The sequence below is a fragment of the Myotis yumanensis genome, unplaced genomic scaffold, assembly GCF_028538775.1.
Source record: "Myotis yumanensis isolate MYYU_CA2020_CCGP unplaced genomic scaffold, mMyoYum1.0.hap1 SCAF_6, whole genome shotgun sequence".
Lineage (NCBI taxonomy): Eukaryota > Metazoa > Chordata > Mammalia > Chiroptera > Vespertilionidae > Myotis > Myotis yumanensis.
This window is the reverse complement of record NW_027223757.1, coordinates 76,378,990-76,401,975: the sequence shown is the minus strand read 5'-3', so window position 1 is coordinate 76,401,975 and position 22,986 is coordinate 76,378,990. Positions and strand designations below refer to the sequence as shown.

General features: G+C 44.7%; 1 protein-coding gene across 2 annotated transcripts in view; it reads right to left on the bottom strand.

Moving 5' to 3' along the window:
• The window catches only part of CILK1 (ciliogenesis associated kinase 1), a 32,956-nt gene that overhangs the window by 7,907 nt on the left and 2,063 nt on the right, over nt 1-22,986 (bottom strand). Inside the window, exons 3-10 of one of the 2 annotated variants that reach the window (XM_070418411.1) lie at nt 18,882-19,003; nt 17,857-17,936; nt 8,304-8,436; nt 7,394-7,565; nt 4,353-4,520; nt 2,997-3,317; nt 1,021-1,211; nt 759-907 (exon numbers count right to left, since the gene is read on the bottom strand). In XM_070418411.1, coding sequence (XP_070274512.1) covers nt 759-907; nt 1,021-1,211; nt 2,997-3,317; nt 4,353-4,520; nt 7,394-7,565; nt 8,304-8,436; nt 17,857-17,936; nt 18,882-19,003 — 1,336 coding nt within the window. The remainder of the gene's footprint in view (nt 1-758; nt 908-1,020; nt 1,212-2,996; nt 3,318-4,352; nt 4,521-7,393; nt 7,566-8,303; nt 8,437-17,856; nt 17,937-18,881; nt 19,004-22,986) is intronic. The other variant, XM_070418412.1, reaches the window with a different exon arrangement.

Genomic DNA, 22,986 nt, shown 5'->3' with positions numbered 1-22,986 from the left:
CTAAGCAAAAATGGACTGTGAAAAGGAAAGATGCTGTCTTTGGGTTTAGTATGTTGCCTCTCTGGTACGTGGCCTGACAGGGGTGTCTGAAACTTCTGTTACCAACAGCCTCTGTCCCGTGTCCTATGTTTTGACGCCCTCTGGTGCTGTCCTGGGCTTTAGTGCTCCTGGACATTCGTACGTGTCCCCTTCGCAGGCCACCGCCTTTCTGTCATCTAAGTTCCTCTCCACCCCGCTCCAAAGTCCCAACCTCTGCATCCCTTCCCTCCTCTTTCTGCCTCTGTCCCCCAAGATTCCACCTTCTCACCTGACCTACACCACTTCGTCATCCCATGCTGATGGCTCCAGTCTGTACCAACAACCCTCACCGACTCCCTAATGTCCAAGGCTGCCTTGACCTTAACCTCAAGCCAAACCACTTTCCCTCTAGATGCCTGCATCCCCACTTGTGTCAGGCACTGCAGATTTCTGGGGTGGGGGGGTGGAGAAGGAAGAGACCTCAGGCATGGCTGCCTGGCTCTTACCAGTTCCTCCCTCCCTGGGGGCTGGACCCAGTATCTGCTACTAAATTTCTTATCTTAGGCAACTATAAAAACTAAAAATATGAGGCCTGGGCTCCAGCAACTATTTTTATGATGTTCCCACCAGTTCTGGAGAGAAGCCCCAAGTGCCTTCCAAACAGAATCTCTGTGAACATGGGATTCCAGGGAAATGGTTTCTTTTCAACGGTCAGAGAAAAAGGGAGCTGTTTCTATTACCCGGCAAGTATCGGGAGTGCTTCAAGTAGTGCTGCTTGGCCGAGGATCTCAGGGTCGGCGTGTCTCGCCTCTGATACGAAGTCTGGGTGGGGGCGCTGTTTCCTGTCCCCATGGGCTCAGAGGGCTTCAGGTCCAAAACACTCTCAAATCTGAAATGAGAGAGCATGGCTCAGGTCACGCTCGAGAGAAAGCATCGTCAGATGGGTAAGGGTCCCTCGCAAATCCCAGATCCAGTCCTTTACAGACAGAAGCGAACACTTGCCTGCAGAGAGTCTCGTCGCTCTGCCTCTTCTTGTTTTTCAGGTCAATCCTGGTGAGGGAGGGACTGAAATCCAAGTCATCCAAGTCAGCCCAGTCATCGGAATCCTTTGTCGACCTGGAAACAAGACCCCACCTTCTCCTACTCTTTGGCTTGATCTCACCGTTTTTGTGCTCCAGCCCAGCGAGGATTTTCTGTGTTCACAAGGAGAGGGGGGAAAGCAATACTTGGCATTAATGGAGCTCACCCATGGGTATTCCCCATTCGGAACTTTCTTGGTCATAAAAAAGGAGGATCCTGGGGCATAGCATCTATAATAATAAAAGCGTAGTATGCTAATTAGACCGGATGTTGTTCCGGACGTTGTTCTGGACGTCCTTCCGGATGACTTTCTGGGAAGCCTGGGTCCCGGGTGCCTGCTGGCAGCCAGAGGGAAGCCTGGGTCCCAGGTGCCAGAGGGAGGCCGGTGCCGGCAGCTGGGGGAAGGAAGGCCTACTCTGGCACGAATTTCATGCATCGGCCTCTAGTTCCCTAATATGCACTGCTCATCTGAAAGGGCAACAGGGGCAGCGCATACACAGACCCTTGTCTCTTGCCTACCCTGCACAGAGTACATCAATGTTCATCCTATGGAGACACTCATCGTATATGAAAAGGATTTTTAAAAAGAAATTTAAGGGACTTCTCCCATACTAGGAAGATGGCTGGTTCTCATTCAGGCCTCATCTCAAATAGTTAACGTGATTTATAGTGTTATAAATAAAGATGTAAAGAATATAGTGTCAGTCATCCCATCCTCTTACGGAAAACAATACAAATAATGCCTTCTTTGCCTTCTTGATAGACTTGGACATGATTTAACTACTGAATTAGTTATAATAGGAAATTTCTAACTACCGCTGCCTTCAAGTCCTGGGCTGGGGTAAAACAAACAGTCTAGAGACGCCACCCTGTAACCTCACGCACTATCGTACATTGTGCTGCCTGGGAGCCAGCGCTCAGTGAAGGAATACTAGTTGACAGAAAAAGTGTTACTTTTGCATAAAGATGTTAGGAAATCAGACTCTCAGACAGCATTAAAAAGCTACTGGCAACTAGACTCCCTTGGCCAGGTTATCATTTGATTAAATCTAACACCCGTTGATTCCTTTTGAACCCCAGCCCAAGAGGAGAAGAAAGATCTGGGCTCAATTAACAGCCCAGCATATGAGCCATTGATGGGATTCATAGGAATAACAACCTACAAATATTCGTATGGCACTTGGTGACTTTCAAAACATCTGCACAGCCTGGCCAGTGTGGCTCAGTGGCTTAGTGTTGACTTATAAACCAGGAGGTCATGGTTCAATTCCCGATCAGGGCACATGCCCGGGTTTTGGGCTCAGTCCCCAGTGTGGGGCATGCAGGAGGCAGCTGATCAATGGTTCTCTCTCATCATTGATGTTTTTATCTCTCTCTCCTTCTCCCTTCCTCTCTGAAATCAATAAAAACATATTTAAAAAAACAAAACAAAACAAAAAACATCTGCACAAGCATCAGGAACTTTGATCCTCATGAACAGCCCTGTCTAGTGGGCAAGACAGATGTAATGATTTTCTGTTACAGATGAGGAAACTGAATCCACAGGGATCAGCATCAATGACTAACATTTATTAAGTTCCTCCCAGGTGCCAGGTATTCGTTTAAATTCTTTCAAGTATTAACTCATTTCGTGCTCGAAAGAATTCTTTCAGGCAGGTGTTATTATCTCTATTTTACAGAGAGGAAGTGAGGAGCAGAGAGGTGGGGTCATGTGCACAGGGCCATTGAACTGAGCCCTTTAACGCCAAGGCCAAAGCTCTTTTCACAAGTCCATGATATTACAAAGATACGTTTATCACAGTTACACTCTATATGCTGAAAAGGAAAACAGGTCATGCAGTAAGTGAGGTACTAGTAGAAGAGGAACAGGAGGCGCACTAGTGAATTTCGCCGCTTACCGCTGGAGGATTCTTGGCGTGGAGGGATGGGAAGAGCAAGGGGTTTGGCTTGTCCTCCGGCAGATGGCTCGGGTGATCTGTCCTGGACGCCTCTGCTTTGTAGGGGTATATGAGATGCTGAGGGGGCTGGCTGGCTTGATGCTGTCTCGAAGAAATTCGCGTGTGTGGCTTGGTCGGGGGCTGGGCAGGAGGGACTGGCTTAATGTGAGGCGGCAGGCCTGCCTTTTCCAGGATGTCCTTCTGTGGTTTTCCGGAATCCTGAAGGCTCTGTGTGGTGCTGCCCAGGGGATGCCCAATCTGGAAGTAAGGATATCGGAGCGCCTGGAACGACACATATGGCTGCTTCAGGAGAAAAGTCTAGTGGGCAGGTTGGCACCATCAACTCACGGGGCTACATTCCATTGACAAGTTTACTGCAATTTCTTAGCCCAAACCAACTACAGGGTGGGGCAAAAGTAGGTTTATAGTTGTTTGCATGGAAAATAATACAATAATTAATAAATAATATAAAAGAATAAACTCTGTATTTCTCGTACTCACAAACCTATGTTTGCCAGCACCTTGAATCTGTAACACCCCTTGTGACTTTTCTTATCTAAAGTATTATCGAATGTATGAACTTAAAATTATCTTACTAAAGCAGCCAGTTACACTGCTATTACCTTTGCTACTTCTGAAAAGTATTTTGGCTCAATACAGCTCCTAGCTTTGTAACTTATTATTTCCTATATGTCTTAAATACTTCACTTTTCTGAGCCCATTTCCTCATTCCATAGCAACTATGTTGTTTAAACCTTGACTACTTTAACTTTACAAGTTTCAAACTATTTTAAGTTCTTATATATAACTAGAGGCCCAGTGCATGAAATTTGTGTACAGGAGGGAAGCGTCCCTCAGCCCAGCCTGCACCCTCTCCAATCTGGGACTTCTCGAGGGATGTCCGACTGCTGGTTTAGGCCCAATCCCACAGGGACCGCTGGCTCCTAACCACTCGCCTGCCTGACTGACTGCCTGATGCCCCTAACCACCTCTGCCTGCCAGCCTGATGCCCCTAACTGCCCTCCCCTGCCAGCCTGATCACCCCTAACTGCCCTCCTCTGCCTGCCTGATCACCTCTAACCGCCTCTGCCTTGGCCTCTGCTACCACGGCTTTGTCCAGGAGGACGTCCAGAAGGTTGTTTGGTCTAATTAGCATATTACGCTTTTATTAGTATAGATACACCAATAGTAGTATTCTATACTATTTTTTTACCCATAATACCAAATAAAGTGCTTCCTATGAGATTACAGGACTCATTCAGAGTTGGATATGAACTTCATAAGAAATGCATCCCACAGAAGAAGGTGGAAGAAAACCTGACTAGCTGTTGGCCGTTTCTTGGGATCCCACTGAAGCAGGTCTCTCAGGAGCTGAATTGCTTCGCTGCTAGCATTAGGAATCAGGGTCTTTAAGTTATTGGGTACACACTGGGGCCAGCGGAAGTTCATAGCACTTGAAAGTTGGTAACCTTCTGGCCAGTCGGTCTGAAAGAAAGATAGAAAATCTTGCTCAGCCACTCTCTGTGATAGGAGTGCATATCCTGGCATGTGTGCCTACAACGGAAAGGCAGTCATGTCATGACCACATTCATATCCATTCTGGTGGCACCATGATGACTGACACACAGGAGGATGCTAACGGGGAGAATAGAAAGTACATGAAGTCTGAGAAAGCGTAGAAAAAGACATTGGATTTGCCACCAACCTGTTGTATAACCTTAACACAAAATAGTGCCTCTCACCCTGACCGGTTTGGCTCAGTGGATGGAGCGTCAGCCTGCGGACTGAAGGGTCCCGGGTTCAATTCCAGTTAGGGGCATGTGCCTTGGTTGCGGGCGCATCCCCAGTGTGGGGGGTGTGCAGGAGGCAGCTGGTCAATGTTCCTCTCTCATCGATGTTTCTGACTCTCTATCCCTCTCCCTTCCTCTCTGTGAGAGATCAATGGAATATGTTAAAAAAAAAAAAAAAGAGAGAGAGTGCCTCTCTTGAGATTTGGGGGTTGAATCAAATTAGTATTTTCCCAACTGTGTTCCATGAGACAGAGGTTTTAGAAACTGCTAGTGAGATTTTTTTTGGGGGGGGGGGGGGGGGGGGCGGGGAGATAAGACAAAACACCTGTCCCCAGTTAAATAAATTTGTCAAAACCTACATATCCCCATCTTGATAAAGTCCAGCGGTAAAGAAAGCAGTCCCATGCAATCTCAAGTCCCCCACTTTTTCACCCATCATACCCATGACTAAATGCTGAAGTGCATGAGGGGAAAGGACGAACAAATAATCTTCAGGTCCCTTCTAACTCCAACACTCCACTATTTTACAAGACACACTCTGGTGTAATTGCTTTTTTTTACAAAGCAAAGTGGCATTATGTATTGCTCATATCATTCGTTCACTTAGATAGTTACTGAGGGCCTGCTATAGGCGTAGCGTTGGGTATCCAAAAATAATCTGATATAAATGCTGCCCTTACAGAAATTACTGTCCAAAGGAGAAAATAAGATATTTATTTAAAAGCAGTAATTCAGAATAAAAAGTAACTAGAGCCACGAGAGGTAGATACAGTTATCCCAAGGAGGGGAGACTCCGGCAGGAGACTCTGGAAATCTTGAAATGGTGCCAGCAGTGATTCATTCAAATGATTTAGTAATTTCTTTTGAGAGACTGATTTGTACCAGCAATGATGCTAGCTAGGGCCCAGAAAAAGAAACACAAATAAACACAAGATAAATCCTTGCCCTGAATGAGTGTAACATCCAGGTAACAGATAGGGACACAGATGATTATATTAGTAACACAGATCACAGTGGAAGGCAGAGAGGAGAGGAGAAACTGTGAGGAGAAAGATTGCGGGGCCTTGGAAAAACAGCGGATGGGGTCACAGGAGAGACCTCTTAGTCAGGCAGACCTCATATGCAGAGCACTACAGTGCGGAGATTCCAGGGTGCATGGTGTGGGGGTACAGGTATGAAGTGGGGGACAGAGAATGACAGTTAAGGTGGCTGGTGATAGGAGCCAGCAAATATTTTTAGGAGGGGACGCCAGTACCAGAGCTGTTCTTTAAGGAGGTGAACTGGCTGCAGACTGAAAGATTAGCTGGAGGGAAAAAGACTTGAAGGCAGAAAAATTGATGCCCCCATTCAGGGAGGGCGAGCACGGCCCGGTCTGTGATGGGGCCAGTGGACTCCAAGGATGAGAGCCGCGTGAGAGGCTGTGCAGCGACAGTCAACAGGACGTAAGGACCCACTACTTAGGTGAGGGGAAGGGGAGTAAGGGAAAGAGGGAGAGTAAAATGGACACTCAGCCTCAAGGCTGGGGCTCTGGGACTATGATGGGACCACAGACAAAAATGGAGAATGAAAGCAAGAAGCCAGTGGGGGTAAATGAAAAACAGTCTGGTGCACCTTAAACCCACACAACGCTGTGTCCATTATATCTCAGTAAAACGGAAAGAAAAAATTGCAATATGTTTGTGTTCTTTGGAAGAAGTTTAAAAAAGCAAACTGTCAGATGTGTTGAGTTTGAGGGTTTGGTGAGGGTCCTGGGAGCACCTCTCACAGATAGATGTAACTATGTGAATGGAGTGACAAAGGAGGGAAGTGAGGGCTACAGATTGCACTTAGGAGACTTCTGAATAGTTCCTAAGTGCTGTGGCCTTGAGAACAGAGAAAGGCTACAAGGGAGGTGAGGTGCCATGGAGAGGAGAGGAGAGGAGAGGGAGCCAGGACAAATGTCTTCTACTTAAGAGCAGAAGGAAGGCACTAGCTGTTTTGGCTCAGTGTACAGAGTGTCGGCCTGAAGGGTCTGATTTTGGTCAAGGGTATATGCCAGGGTTGCGGGCTCCAGCTCCAGTAGGGGGCATGCAGGAGGCAGCTGATCAATGATTCTCTCTCTTCATTGATGGTTTTTTCTCTCCCTCTCCCTTCCTCTCTGAAATCAATAAAAATGGAATCTCGGAGAAAAGGCAGGGGCAGGCGGGTGGGTGGGTGGGAAGTTATCAACCAAGGACCTTATCTGCATTTATGCATGGCCCATGGACACAGACGATGGGGCGGTGAGGTCCTGGGGTGGGGGGCAGGGGCAGTTTGGAGGGAGTCATGGGGTGGGGGGGAAAGGAGACATATGTAATACATTCAACAATAAAGAAGTATTTTAAAAAATAATAAAAAATTAAAATTAATAAACAGTGAGAGAGAGCAGAAGGAGGGAGTGAGGGCCAGGTCTGAGAGGTGGGTGTGTCTTAGGGCATGGGCGTGTCTGAGAGGTGGGTATGGAGGATTGCTGAGGCCAAAAGAAAGATTCCAGAAGGAGCAGGTGGTCATGGCACAGTGGAGGCCAGGGAGCCCGGGGAGCCGGCTTACCTTTTTCGGGGTCCCCAGTACTTGGCAAATTTTGAAGATTGTGTCGATCTCACTGGCCCCGGGGAAGAGTGGCCTGAGGGTGTACACCTCGGCCATGATGCAGCCCACGGCCCAGATGTCAATGGGGGAGCTGTAGTTGGTGGACCTCAGGAGCACTTCGGGGGCCCTGTACCTGGAGGGACAAAGGGGCACTGCCTGTTACTGCCTCCACTGGTCAGAGCAAGTTAAATATGTCATCAGCTCTCAGGGAGAGAGCTTACACATTTCCACTACCTGTGTAGCTCAGTGCGGTACATGCAGGCGTGGAGATTGGCAGCTGCTGTGGCTGCTGCCAAAAAGCAATGCTTCTCTATCTTAGGGTCGTTTCTATTGCGCATGTCTCTACAGGACTCTTCTCTGCAGCCTCTTTGAGAAATGCAGAGTGAGAATAAAAGCGAGGAAGAGAGAGAGGGGGAAGAGGAGAGGGAGAGGGAGAGGGAGAGGGAGAGGGAGAGGGAGAGGGAGAGGGAGAGGGAGAGGGAGAGGGAAAATGTAAAACATTGTCTGTAGGCTACTTCTTGCTCATGGCCAACTACTTAAAGCAAATTCTTAGGGTCTGGAAGTTTTAATAATAGCGGTTATTCAGATAGGTCTTTGGAGAATCTTTTACACAACTCTTTTGTAAATGGTCTTTACGAAGGTCTATAAAATATGACTCATATTATGGAAAAGCATAATGGATTTCCTTTAAAAATTATTTACAACACAAGCTTTTAACCCTTGCCCAATGCCAACATGCTTACACATATGTTGTAAACTGCACTGTTTCTCCTCGTGAAAGTTAATGTTTGCGACATGAATAGCACCCTCAGTATAATGACATGTTTTTAAAGAAATGTAATCAAATACTTTTGAAGAAAATGGCATTCACCATCTGGTAGATACGTAATCTGTGTATGGAGGTCTGGATCGGATTTCCCGGGCCAATCCAAAGTCTGCGATCTTCACAAGATCTGGTCCCATGCAGAGCAGGTTCTCAGGCTTTAAGTCCCGATGGAAGAAGCCTGAGAGAAAGCGGAGAAAGAATCCAAATGCAGGCTGGCCTCTGCGTTATACTCTTCCCAACTGTATCGCTCTTTTCATAACTGCCATAATTTGAATTATAATTCAGGTATGACACTGAAGGCTCTATACATCCATCCTACTGATAGAGTCCTTCAGACCTCTCAAAGGACTTCATTCATTTCCCTTTGATGAATTCAAGACGTAAAATTATTCCAAAGTTGATCATCATACTTTTTTTTCCCAAGAGAGAAAACTTATTCTAAAACATCAAAAATTTTATGTCTGCAATTTATACTTCTATAAATCTGTCAAGAACGAGACATAAAAAAATCTTCAAAGAGTTCTTCCCTAGTTTCTGTATCCGATTCTCATTTCATTCCTTGTTTTCTTATTTTTTAAAAAGCCTTAATAGCTGCATAATATCATCATTTGGATAAATTATCTCTGACATACCAATTCTTCTATTTGAGCATTTAAGCTGTCTTTTCATTTTTCACTATTATAAATAAAAGTTCTATATAAAAACTTAAAAATAAATAATTAAAATATCAAAACTCAATTATGGGCTGAGATAACTTTGCAAAAAAAACTGTCACTTAAGGAAAAAAATATCATTTCAAAAGATGAGTCTTATGGGTACTAAGAGTTTATACCACAGCAGAAACACAGTTACAATTTTTGTTCAAGAAACAAGGGATTTATGAATAGGACTTACACACAGCTGAGATTCTGCTGTGTGTTGCCACAGATGTTTAAGTATTAAATACTACTTTGCCTAATGAAGAAGTAGAGGTGCAGTTCATGTCTTGAAAGGCAAAGCTAACTCATCAAATGGGAAGCTGGCCTCAGCTTTAGCAAAGCTTTGGGGGCACATGCAGCAGTGAACATGCCAACCTTCCATGCGCACTCAGACTCCCACTGTCAGTGATATATGCCTCTGAAAACCCAGAACCCCCCACTTACAGAGGACATTGTTGACATAGACATCTTAATCTCAATGGAACGCCCAAACTGGAAATACAGTGGGGCCTTGACTTACGAGTTTTATTCATTCCGAGACCGAGCTCGTTAAGGAGCTTGTTAACTCAAATTACTCTATCAACTCAATGCAAAAAATTGGCCGAGAGACAGTTGGTATCTCAAAAAACTCGTTAGTCGGGACACTCGTAAGTCAAGGCCCCACTGTACAACTCCGTTGGTGCTGCTCACAGTGTTCTTTGTTATGTGCTATCATTATCAAGGCTGTGAAAGTTAGGATTCAACTAGTGCATTATGGGAGAAGTTAATAGCCATCACTGAAGATCTACACTATTCCTCAACCACCTCTCTGCTGGTAATGCACATCTCTAATGTCCTCCTCCACCCTTTTCTCGACCTATGTCTCTCATGATCGCAGCTGAATATCACTGTCATCTCCACATCAGCCTGTCCCAGACTCTCTCTCCTTCTTGAACCTTTGATAAGATACCCAGATGCCTCATGGTTAGGTTGGATCCTAATTGTCACATTTCTCATCAAAATCCCTCATATCTGTCCCCTGTGCCCTTGCTCATTGGCCCCTCCCAAATCCTACCTCTTGCGGCCTATCCCTGCACTGCCCCTTTCTAGCAGGCCCTCCTCACTCTTGCTGGCTTCCCACTCTTCCTGATAATTCAAACACCGTTCTGTCACTGTCCCATCCACAAACACACACAACAAAAACCTTCCATGGCTTCTTATAAAATTATTTAACAAACCTGAAACTCCTTTCAGTCTGTCGAAAGAGACAAAATTATTTTCCAACTAGTAGCCCTGTGCACGAATCTGTTGCGAGTAGCTCGCTGCTGCTTGCCTCAGCTGGCCACCCGCCCACCGCCGATGGTAGCTCTCTTCTGCTCATAGCTCGCTGCTCCGCCCTCCTTAGCTTTCTGCCTGCTGTTCTGCCCTCCTGTAGCTCTCTGCCCACTGCCCTGCCCTCCTGTAGCTCTCCACCACTTGTAGATTGGTTGTAACATTATGGTATAACAGATAATTAGCATATTCCTCTCTTATTATGTAGGATATTTACCACCAATATGTATAAAATGTGTTCCAAACAAGTAAAATTCCTCATTTTCTTTTGGTTCATTGTATTTATTTCCTTTAACAATGTTGTCCCCTTGTACTTTTTGACTATACCAATCCCAATCTTTCTCATGCTTTAAGATTTTCTTTGAGTTTCCCTTCCTCCATGAAGCCATTCCAATATATTAGCATTCATACATTCATTTATTCATTCATTCTACCAATAGATATTCAAGGAGGGCCCACTCCATGCCAGGCACTGGGTTAGGCTCCATGGATTCAGAAGAAAAATCCAAATGGACATGGTTTTTGCCTTGGTAGATGTAATAGGCCCTCCCCAGTAAACCTGAGCAGAGTGCTATCGTTTTCAGGCATGTTAGCCATCTCTCAGAAATTAGATGTAGCACTTTAAGGGTAGGGGCCACAGTTATATTTCTTCTGGATGTCTCATGCAGTGGCCGGAGCATGGTGTCCTCATAACATATTTTTACTGATTGACCCAGGACTTGAATAGATTTGTGGGGAACATGAAGACAAATGATGACAAATACACCTGGGTCAAGTAGGGAGGGGCAACAGAGAGCAGACCAGGGCTGTTGGGAAGGTGGGAGGAAGGAAACCTCACAAGACAGCAGCTGAGAACTGAGAGAGAAGAGCGATGACCCTGACGCAGTGTGGGAGACACTAAGGGCTCAGAGTGGGAAGTTCTTGTCACAGAGGGCGTTCCAGCAGGACAGAATCTACTAGTCAAGGTCATTTTCTAAAACCCCGCTCTGTTCGAAAGGAAGAGCTGGGTGACTGTAACGTAGTTATATGTGACAACTGCACTAGATGTCCTGCATCACAGAAGCAACAGTGTTTTCATAAAAGGACACTCCTCTCTGTTCATCATTCTGGAGACACCAGAGCTCAGTACAAGGTCAAGCTCCACGTGGTTCGTGTTACAACATAATGATGGGTCTGTAAGGTGAATGGCTGGCTAGATGGACCAGGTGAATATAATTACAGAGCCAAGAACCCAGTTCCCGTAGAAGGGCTGAAGGTATAGAAGTGATCGAATATACTCAAGAGGGCCACAGGGGAGAAGAGGAAGTGCTTCCGTCCACCAATGAGCTGCTTTTCTTTTCCATCATCCAAGGCATTGAGAAGATCAAGCAGTTAGACCTGGATTAGACCAGAGACTGGCACAGCGAATTTTCTATTTGTATAGCATATGTATATGTAGTACATGTATGTGTATAGCTTTGAGTGTTTATATGCATATATGGGTATAGAAAGGTAGTATACTGTATATATACATATATATAGATATGTAGATATAGATACATACTATACTATACATACTATACATTCTATATCTATATCTATATATATCTATATATATTCCATTGTTTCATTCTTTATCCTAACATTGTACCAATATATACCTAATGGCCATCCTCATACTAATTCCTTTAGTTTCCTAACCAAATTAAGAGTAAATTAAACCTAAATTATAGGAAGAACCAAACTTGAGGCTGGTTCAAATTCAAACAGTAATTCAGTATTTGTCAAAAATGGCCTTTAAAATGAAAGAAAGAATTTCAGATGTGGGCAAATTTGGATGGCTTCTGCTCAGCCTAATTAAATAAAGATGATCAGCGCCCACCAGAGTGGGCGAGGTCTCTTCCGAGACTGAGTCACTGTGTTTGGACCCTCTGTTCTTCAGAGCACCATCCAGCTCCCAGAAGGCCTGACGGCATGCTCCTCCCATCTTGGAATTGACTTAAGAATGTGAAAATGCACAAGCAGTTATTAGAGAGTGACCTTTAGTCAGTGCACCCAGGAAGACTCCCGTGGCCCCTGAAGATATATGAACATGAGACCATGGTCTCTCTTCCTAAAAGCTCAGAGAATTAAAACCACACCAATGAGCTCTGGCCAGCATTGCTCAGTGGTTAGAGCATAGGTCCATGCACTGAAGGGTCAAAGGTTCAATCCCCGCCCCAGTGGGGGCATATGTGGGAGGAAACCGATCAATGTATCTTGCTCACATTGATGTTTCTCTCTCTCCCCCTCTCTTCCTCTACCCCTTCCCTTCCACTCTCTCTAAAAGTCAACACAGGGGGACGCGGAGTCGAGGGAGGAGGAGGGGAAATAAATAAATAAATAAATAAATAAATAAATGTCAACACAAAAAATATAATTGGGTGAGGATTAACAACAACAAAAACTAAACACCTCAATGAGAAAAGAAATGGTAGACATTGTTTTCTGACTGAACAGATGGGAGAGGTGAGTCATGGTGGGTGGGTGAATCATTCACAATCCTACGAAGAAAGGTACCACAGCTGTTATACTACGGAGCTCCACTCTGTCCCTCCCAACCCACACAGCTAATCTAGGTTTGTGGTTCTGGTCTTCGCAAGTCCAGATTAATGTTGCTTCTCCTCTTAACTCCCCCTCTCTCCTCTCGTTGGGCTAAATTATTATTTCTAAACTTTCGTGGCATTTATGAGTCATTTGTTCTCCAGCCCCCAAGCTCCACTGCCACCATCTACAACACCCACCTCAACACACTTGCATCTTCTCCTGCGCATCCCACCACATCCACCTGTGCTCAGATGCAAGTATTCTCGCATTCCTTGCTTCCATGCTGGTCATGCTCCTGTAAACACGAACTATCTCCTCCCGCCAGTCCAGCTTTATCCTCTCCCACTTTAATTCCACTTCCACAGAGAACATGAGCACTAATGAAATGAGGAGAGGGAAGATTCTGGTTCCCCATATGTCCCTCTAGCAGCTTTCTTTTCTACGGATCACACTTCAGGCCCCAAATAAATAATCAGCGGGAAAATGGCTAGGGGGAAAGAAATTAATTGCAAACAGACCCTTAAAATTGGCTGGTGAAAATGGTATCTGTCAGTTGACATGTGTTGTCTGTTATACTGTATTTGAGAATAAGCCTTTATAACGAGGAACATTCATGAATATGTCTGCAGAATCTAGCCCTCTGCCCTTTTCATTACTGAATAATGGCAAGTTATTATTAGCTTTATGCCCATGCGTTCTATTCCTTGGTAATTAAAAGTATAAGGCCCTCCTGCCATGTACATTTACTTCTCATCTCTATTTTAACAAAACATTACCACATGAGAGGCAATACTGCATAGTGGTAAATTGTGCAGACCAATCAGATCGCCCGATTTCAAGTCCCAATTCTGTTCACTGGCTGGCAAATCATGTAACCTCTCTGTGCCTCACTCCCTCACCTGTAAAATGGGGGAATAACAGCATCTACCTGTGGGGTTGTTTTGCAGGATTCAATGTGTGAACGTTTGCACAGCTTTTACAGCAGCACTTAGCACGTCGGCACCTGGCCAGAGCTTGTTGGTATTAGTAGTATGAATCCTATCATTTTCTCTTCCCAGCAACAGGCAGACACGGCTCCACTTTTGTAGATGCAAAGAATCAAGGCTGTGAGGCTAGTGATGTGACCCGCCACCTGTGAGGAGGTGGTGCTGGCTCTGCTCTGATTCCTGGCCGGGTCCACGCTCTGCGGATGCGAGCTTTGGGACTTGTCATAAGAGTCCACTTCTCCCTCTCCACTTCCGATCCACAATGCAAACCCTTAGAGCTGGGTCATTCAGGGGTCATGCAACAGCAAAGTGCTGTTAAGATAAACCTTCCTGTTCAAAACTGTTTGGCTTTCATAATTCAGGATCAGCCCTTCAATCTAATTTCAGGGTCCCCTACGCCAATCGGATAACAGAAGAATTTCCTCTTTCATTCTGGCGGAAAATGTGTTGTGCTTGCTTTTCATTAAGAGCCCGGGGGCAAGGAAACCACGAAGCCACAAAGAAGGCTTTCTTCCCTCTGCCACATCCTGCTAATGATGAACCTGATACGAACATGGGGAAATAACTAGAGAATACTTAACCATGATGAATTCACGTAGCACACCTTCCTGGGACGGGAGGTGTAATTTCACAGATATTACCAAATTGAAACCTACAATGTTTTTATAAAGAAGGCCACGAGGCCAGCAACACACAGAAAGGCCAAGGGCTGACTCAAGGTCATGCACAGGACGACAGTGGTGAAACACAGAAGCAGAGAGCCACTTCTTGGGGCAAAACATTGTTCTCAAGCCAGCTATGCATTTCTGATTACTGGCATGGATGAGTGTGACCTGCATATGTGCAAGGGCAGGTTAAGGAAGAAACACAGTGTGCATTCATTTTTTAATTTCCGCAAAGTGCGTGTGCTTTGGCACTGCTCAATCGGCCCCAAGCAGGATGGTGTCTTCCTTCCCTGGGCGGGGAAAGGGCTCAGTGACATGGACTATGGCCATAGCAACTGACTACCCGCAGGGCGGCTCTCCCCTCTCAGAGGAGTCTGCTTCCCCGGGGACAGAACTCGCCTTCTCACAGTGAGGATGAGCATTAGGGAGGAGCCTGAGACTCACTCTGAAGTGCGTTAGGTGATTTTTCTTTCCATTACTGGAGAAAAGAAATAACATGGAGTTACATGTGCACTTAACCAAAGTCAAGTCGATACTATATAAATACCATTAAGAAGTTTCCAGAAATCATTTATCAATGAAAATGAGGTAGGACCTGTAAAATTAATATCCACCTACAAATATTATCACTATTTTCTTAACCTCTTACTCTCTTGTTTGCTGGGAAGATAGGTTTGTCTAGTGAAGTGTGGCCAGTGAACACAGGTATCTGAGCTGATCTCTGCTCTTCCACTTCATTGCAGTGGGGCCTGCGGAAGTTCTTTAAAGCTCTCTAGACCTCTTTGGAAGGGACAGATACCAGCTATCCTTTCTACCTGAGTAACTGGCATGGAAATAAATTGACAAATGAAAAGTTACTAAGTTATACCTAGAACTGGGCACCTAACAGCTGGGGAAAGTGTCAAGAAACTGTGGTCATAGCAACGGTGCTGGGGTTATAAAGTAAAGGTGGGTTGACCTCCTCAATAAACCCAGCCTCCCATACACAATCTGATTTCAAATCCCAATTCTGTGTACTGGCTGGCAAATTATTTAACCTCTCTGTGTCTCACTTTCCTCATCTGTAAAATGGGGCAATAACAGCATCTACCTTGTAGGGTTATTTTGCAGAATTCAATGTGCTAATATTTGCAAAGCTTTATGCATTGGGACTTATAACAAGTCTAAGGTATGTAAACGAAACTGACAGTGTGGAGATCCAAAGAACTGTTTTGACACAATAGTATAAGGATGCTAAATTATTAGATACGTATATATGTATTGTGTGTGTATGTGTGTGTGTAGGGAGGGGTGTATATGTAGATACATGCACATGTGGGTATGTGTACATGTAGATGTGTATGCACATGTATGAGGGTATGTGCATATATTCATTCGATGAATTAGAGACCTGGATAAAAGGCTACATGCTCTTTATGGAAACAAATATCTGAGTCTCATGAAAGCAGCAAAAGAAGAGACAGTCAAAGAATTTAACTTTCTTTCAGGTTCCCACTCAGTTTCCAGCACTGAGCAAGGAGCCCGAGCAACTGAGATGCCATCGCTGGTCCCAACTTGACATTCTGGTTTGATCAAATCTCTTTGATTTCTTTTTTTTTCTTTGATTTCTTATCATTTCTTTTTCCTGGGCTCTTAAATCTAGTAAGTGACTCCTTCCCTCCGCCCCCGCATTTGTCCCTAATATCTTACTATAAATTTTTCGTGTTTTGCAAATTCATGCTATGCCTTGTGAATTCTGGTGAATACAGGCTAAAGTGCTAGCTCTATCAATGTCAGCAGAATCAGACATACCTTTTACTAAAATCTTTTCACTAGAACTGGTTCACAATTTGACTCAGTCTTGCAATTACTCACTGGTTATTCAGCATGTGCCTGAGGCTGACAAGGATTTGTACGGATAGCCTGTCTGTTGTTTGTGTTTTATTTAGTCTCTAACTGTGAGAGGCTACTTAGGGGTTAAAGAACAGGCTGGGAACAATCCCAGATGGATGGAGGCACGAGGTCTTTTCTACTCACTACCAACCTGTGTCAAATCTGAGCTGACTGTATTATCAAAGGGTTTCCACCCAGTTTCCTTACTAGGAAATTCATTTGTTGGTGCCATATTTGCAACGACAATGGTATCCTTACACTGGGAGTGAACAGATTTCTACCTGTGCAAGATCAGCTGCTCAGCCCATCTGTCTATATACAAAAGTGACCTCAAATGACCTCTGGAAGGATCTCCTCACTCTACAGGTGCACATGTCCATCCCACGGCTCTGTGTTCACTAGGAGGTAACGATCCATCCCCAGGTGGGCCGCATGCAGTTAGTAACAAAGACTACTGATGCCCCAGATACTTGCTGGAAAACATAACCTCAAACTCACTGCTACTCATTATCTTTCAAAAGCTCAGCTAAGAAGGACAAAAGTGATAGAGGCTTTCCTAAAGAGTATGCACCATCCATTATTCTAAACACTCTCTTTCCTTAGACTAACCAGACCATCCCCAGAGTGAATTATCCTGGGCCTCAGTAGAACTGTTTTCTCAGTAGGACTGTTTTCTCAAATCAGGTGATATAATTGGCCTGTATTGAGGGAAGTGACATGAAACTTCCCCATATCACTGTGTTCACCATGAAGTCACATTACATATTATTTCCCCTACAAGGACACATAAGAGAACCTCCCTGATTTCAGTACCAAGAATAGTCTGCTTCTCTTGGGCAAATGGACTGTTTTTACCTCAGGGAAACTATGTAGGTTGTAATCTGTCATGTTTCACATTTCTCATTGTCAGAAAGCAAGCTCAGAATCGAATCTGTAGCCTGCTTCTTCTACTTAAGTAAAAGAGGTCGAGATGCATTTTGTGGGTTAACCTCACCCCTGGCTATAGCTATCCTGTAGTTTGTTTGGCCTGTCCCTTTTTCTTTCTTTGCTAATTTTTAATTCATTTAATTTTCCTGTGTTGCATAAACCTTGTTAGACTATTTTTGAGCCCCTTTGAACAACTAAAATATAAATACATTAGGAAAACGAGAAGCCACTGTAAATCAGTGTTAGTGGGTCAAGCATAATATGTGAAATTTCCCTGAATTCTAATCTTAGGTTTCTCATTAATACACCATTTAATGGTCAGGAATGATTTTAGATCTATAACTAACAAGCTTAATGTTAAAGCCCAAAGAAGAAGAATATGCAGACATGAGGAATAATGAGGGCTATTCAGAAATCAAGTAATGGAAGGTAACGTATTCCAAAATCCATTGTCAACCTCCCAACTCTTCCACCTTTTCTGGGAGTCAATTGCAAGATACACGGATGCTTCCTGCACCCACTTGATGACAACACTTCACTGCTACTCAGAGGAACAATAATCCAAATCACCTACCGTGTTTGTGAATAAATGCAAGTCCTTGCAGTATCTGAAACATGATGTTCCTTATAGCAGACTCAGGAAACAACTTATTTCTGTATGGAGCAGAGGGAAAAGGTTATAAGTCTAGATTTACAAATGAAAATGGGATTCATTTTGGTTATATAGTAAGAACTTGTGCAAACATTGGCTCACGTGCTAATTTGACCAGATCCTTTGATGATAATACAGAGCAAAGAAAAACAACCATTTGCCCATACACACCAAATATATTTAATTATGTTACAAAGAAGCAGTGATGAAATATTTTATAGTAAACCCACCAACAAAATTCCCTCTAATGTAACATATAAACATCTCTTCTCTCTGTAATATAAACTAAAACTTTAAAAATGGGGAAAATTTGAGGCTTTATGACATGTAGTAGAGAGTAACATTTTCCTCCTGGTTGGGCAAACTACGCATCTTCTTTGCTATGATTTTCAATAAAGACAATCCTTGTCCTCTGAAATCACTCAGAGGGATTCTGTGAATGGCTTTCATCTGCCACCAAGACAATGTGCCCTGGAGGTTCTACATGGCTCACTTTTAAAGTTCCTAATTACCATAGCAGGTAAATTTTTTATTAGACTCCTCTGCCCCGTGCACAAGCCCCTGAGCACTGTGGCGAGAAAGGAATGGAAATAAACCCAGAAGTTTTCGATGGCGGTCTCAGAGTGAATGAAGCTTTTACACCTTGACTGGCAATTGCTCTGCCCACATGTCCCTGTGGGAGTGGAGAACTAAGAATGTCTGTTACATGTCTGAGCTCCTTTGGGTGAATAAACCATTAAAACATGAAAACAGCTTCATTGAAACCAGCTTCGATGATGCCAGCACAAGGCCTCCGAAGTAGGGATGGGGGTCTGGCCCCTTCTCTAACAGGCAGCTTTAAGCAGCACAGCCTGAGGAACATGACTGATAAAATAAAAAACAAAAGCAGAAAGAAAACACATCCACTTTGCAATAGTTATTTCTAAGGTCATGAAAACCAAACGTACCTTTCTTTAATGAGCTGGTAGAGATTTTCCTGCATGTACTCAAAGATAAAATAAAGATGATCGTTCTCCCTGATCACTTCTTTTAGTTTTACTATATTGGCATGGTTGAGCTTCTTTAAAGACTGAAAGGCGAGGAAGAAAAACAAGAGAGGTTATATTGTTGAAAAAGAAAAGTAACCCCATGTAGACTTAGGAAGAAACACCTAATTCTACAACCACAGGAAGACCACAATTCATATTTTAACAACAATTTCGTAAATGATATGTCTATGAAATCCATAGCAACTGTACATGAAAAAGCTATCTTGATTAACTGACCGAACGGTAAATGCGTAATCTTAACTGGTATTTCTGGTGCCGCCAGGACCAGGCAGTGGGCCAGGGCTACCTGAGGTGTGTTCCCTCCAGATAACGAACTCATTCCTGGGAGGTGGAGAGAGGAATCTATTGGAAGATGAGGCTTTGACTGTTCTAGCACAGGCAAGCCTCGCTGTATTGCACTCCACTATATTGTGCTTCACAGATGTTGTGTTGTGTTTTGTTTTTTACAAATTGAAGGCAAGACCCTCCACTGGCAAACAAGATTACAGCTTGCTTTATCGCGGTGGTCTGGAACTGAACCCTCGATAGGTCTAGGGTGTGCCTGTATTGGAGAAGGCAGCTGCCTTGAGGCAAGATCACCAGTTGACAGTCTGCAGACATTATGAACAAGAAATTGTTCACACAGGGGCCGATAGCCTGATTCTGTCAACTTCCATCTGGTTCATCCGTGTCCAGAAGACACAGAGTGCCCCTCACACTGTGAATCCTGAAGCAGAGGGAGAAGGAAGAGAAATCTCTTTGGAAAGACTCTGAAGTGATTTGGGAGAAATAGCTCTGCTTCCAAGAACAGCAAAGGCAGTAAAAGCGAGGCACAAGGAACAAGAGGGTGACGTGGAAAATGCTCCCTGACCTTATTATTCAGCCTTGCGTGCATGCGGCTTTCCTCTTCTGGGAACGCACTCGTGAGTACGGCCGTGTCAACCATTTTTTGCTTGCCTCATTAGTTCTGTCAATGGTGAGCAGCGATCCCATTCATGTGTGACAGCCAGAGATACCCAACTACCGGTGTACTCACGAGACAATTAGAATTTGATAGACAGGCTCCTTCCAGGAAGCCTCCAAGGGTCACCCTGGCCAGTGGGATGAGCCCTGTCATTCAAAAAGCCACTTCCTCACAGAGAAGGCAGCCCAATAACACACTGCAAAGCCCTCTTTATCTTTGAATTTCCTTAAAAGAACATCCCTCTTATAAAACAAACGCAATGCCTGAAGATGAAGTGTTAACATAGAATATCCAAATCTGGAAGGACACTCGGTGATAAGGTACCCCAGGGACCAGAGCTTGGGAATGTGCAATGAGATCAAGTTATTTCAAGCAGCTGGGAAGAGAGGGGACTCTGGCCAGTGAGTGAGAGCAAAGTAAGACTCTCTGGTGCCTCTTCCCTGCCGGGCGAGCCACTGCCAACATGCCTCTCTGGCAGGAAATACTCAGCTGTTCGGGCCAATTGGACAGATCCTTCGAGAATGACTCCTCTGGGCCGATGACTTCTTTCAGTTGGGTTGGATTCCTGATGCTCCATGAGTAACAAAAACAAACATTGCTTAACTTGTAAGTAGCATTCACTGGGCTCTTGCAGGCTGCGGCCATCGCTTCTGCCTGTTTGCTTACAGTGCCTCCCACACAATGGCTGGGATGTCCAGGGGACGAGCAGCAAATTTGTTCAGAGGAAAATGAAGTAAGTTTTAAAATTTTTCAAGAAGAGAATTCTAGGCAAGGAATACGGTCTCTTCTGTTGTCAGCCTGAAGTGTGTTTTGAGCATGAATTGTGGGCCCAAGGCTGAGTGGCTCACAGCTCTTATTTCTAAGCGAGGCTCATGAGCAAGTTAAAGCATGTATTAGTTTAACATCAAAAGAATTAACTTTGCGTGGAGGACTTCATGTGACTCATTTTACAGAGAAATACTTCCAAAAAGAAGGCATCTTACTGTGGCTCAGGAGAGGTCTACAAAGGAGAGGAAGGGGCAGGACAGCTGTATCAACGAAGAGAAGCAGATTGAACCTGGGTCAGCAGTCCGAATAGGGACCATCTGTCCCCAGGCATGAAGGTTCTCAATTTTTAACAAAACTACAGTGAGTACTCACTTAACACCATCAATAGGTTCTTGGAACTGCAATGTATAACAGTGTATAACAAAATCAGTTGTATCCGAGGCTAATTGATATCAGCGTTCTAAAAAGACCTTGAAGGAAAGGGCATTACTTGAGGACCTGCTGGGCCCCAAGGATATCTTGGGATGCCTGCCCTTCAGAGGCAAACAATCTAATTCAGAAGAGAGGACAAAATACATGTAACAAAATTAAGAAGACTGTATTAATGACAGAGGCAAGGAACATCAGAGGTGTTTTAAGAAGGAGTAATTATTAAACCCCGGGTAGTCAGTGAGTATCATTCGAATGTGACTTTCAGGAACAGTAACACCTAGACAGCTCAGTGGGAGGGAAAGGGTGTGTCGGGAGGGGAGCCCTCACAGGTATGGTGTGAGCATGGAGTGGCATTCTCCGTGTCTGAGGAATAGGAATGGCCCCAGTTAGGTTCTAAAGGAAGTGTCTCCGGAAGACTTCAACTGGAGAAGTGGGCAGGGAAGACACTGCTTGGATGCCAGGTGGATACCCACTGAACCCTTCACACAAACCTGGGTGTGAAACCAAGCTTTGTGGCTTAGAGGTGTGTTTACCTCAAGCAAGTTCCTGAGACTGGGTCTCAGCTGTTGTCGACCAAACTCAAGACCCTAACACTTTCCACATCAGGTAGTTGTGGGATGAAGTGAGACACCTAAGGGTCTTCCTGGCCCATAACAGCTTCTCAATAAACGGTAGATAGTGTATGAGCAGCTGACTGTCACGGAGATCATTCTGGCAGCAGCACACAGGATGGATGAGATACGAGGACAGTGGGATCACACAGGCCACTTACAAGGAGCTGTGGTTTCTGGGTAAATGTTAATGAACAGAAGGGGGAGAAGATAGGAGCATGCACAGGGGGTTGCAGACTTTCTAGAAAATTCAGGCACTGATATCCACTGAGCATTTGGATATAGGGGTCTGCAGGAGGGATGAGCAAACTCGCCTCCAAAGGGACAGAGAGTAAGTATTTTAGGCTCCCTAGATGAGAGGTCTCTGCTGCAACTACTCACTGTTGCCATTGTAGCATGAAGTCAGTATAAACAATACGCAAACAAATGGGCAGGGCTGTGTTCCGAGAAAATTTTACTTACAAAAACAGAACGTGGGCCATTTGTCAATCCCTGGCCTAATGCATAAGAAAGGTAAAAGATCTGATGAGACTGCCGAAGCAAGGGGGTTGAATGACATTAATCAGGAGTAGTGTCAGAGCAAAGAAAAAATTGCTAAGAACAGAATGCGGGAAATCACCGATATTTAAGGGGTGGACCCACAGAAGAAGTGGTGAAAGGCAAGAAAGGTAGGACAGCTAAGCAAAAGCAGAGTCACAAAGACCTGAGAGAGGAGAGGAAGTGGTCAACAGCACCCAACCCTGCAGGCAAGAAAGTGCCTGAGAAAATGATCCTGGACTTGGCAACAAGCAGCTCCCGTAACAGAGAGATGCTGGACTCAATTCAGTGGAAAGTCAATGGTAGGTGACAAATGATGGCATAAGGTGTTGTTTGGAAGGACAGGGGAGGAAGCTCAAGGGAAGAGAGAGCTGAGGCTCATTAGAGAGAATGGCAGGCACATTTACTAGTAGAGATTGGAGAGAAGGAGCCAGTGGAAAGGAAGAGTTTAAAGAAATGGGGAGGTTCACCAGAGCCAAAAAGTGAGAGCAACCCAAGTGTCCATCAATGGATGAATGGAGCCGAAACCGGTTTGGCTCAGTGAATAGAGCGTCGGCCTGCGGACTGAAAGGTCCCAGGTTTGATTCCGGTCGGGGGCATGTGCCTGGGTTGCGGGCACATCCCCAGTGGGAGATGTGTAGGAGGCGGCTGATCGATGTTTTTCTCCCATCGATGTTTCTAGCTGTCTATCTCTCTCCCTTCCTCTCTGTAA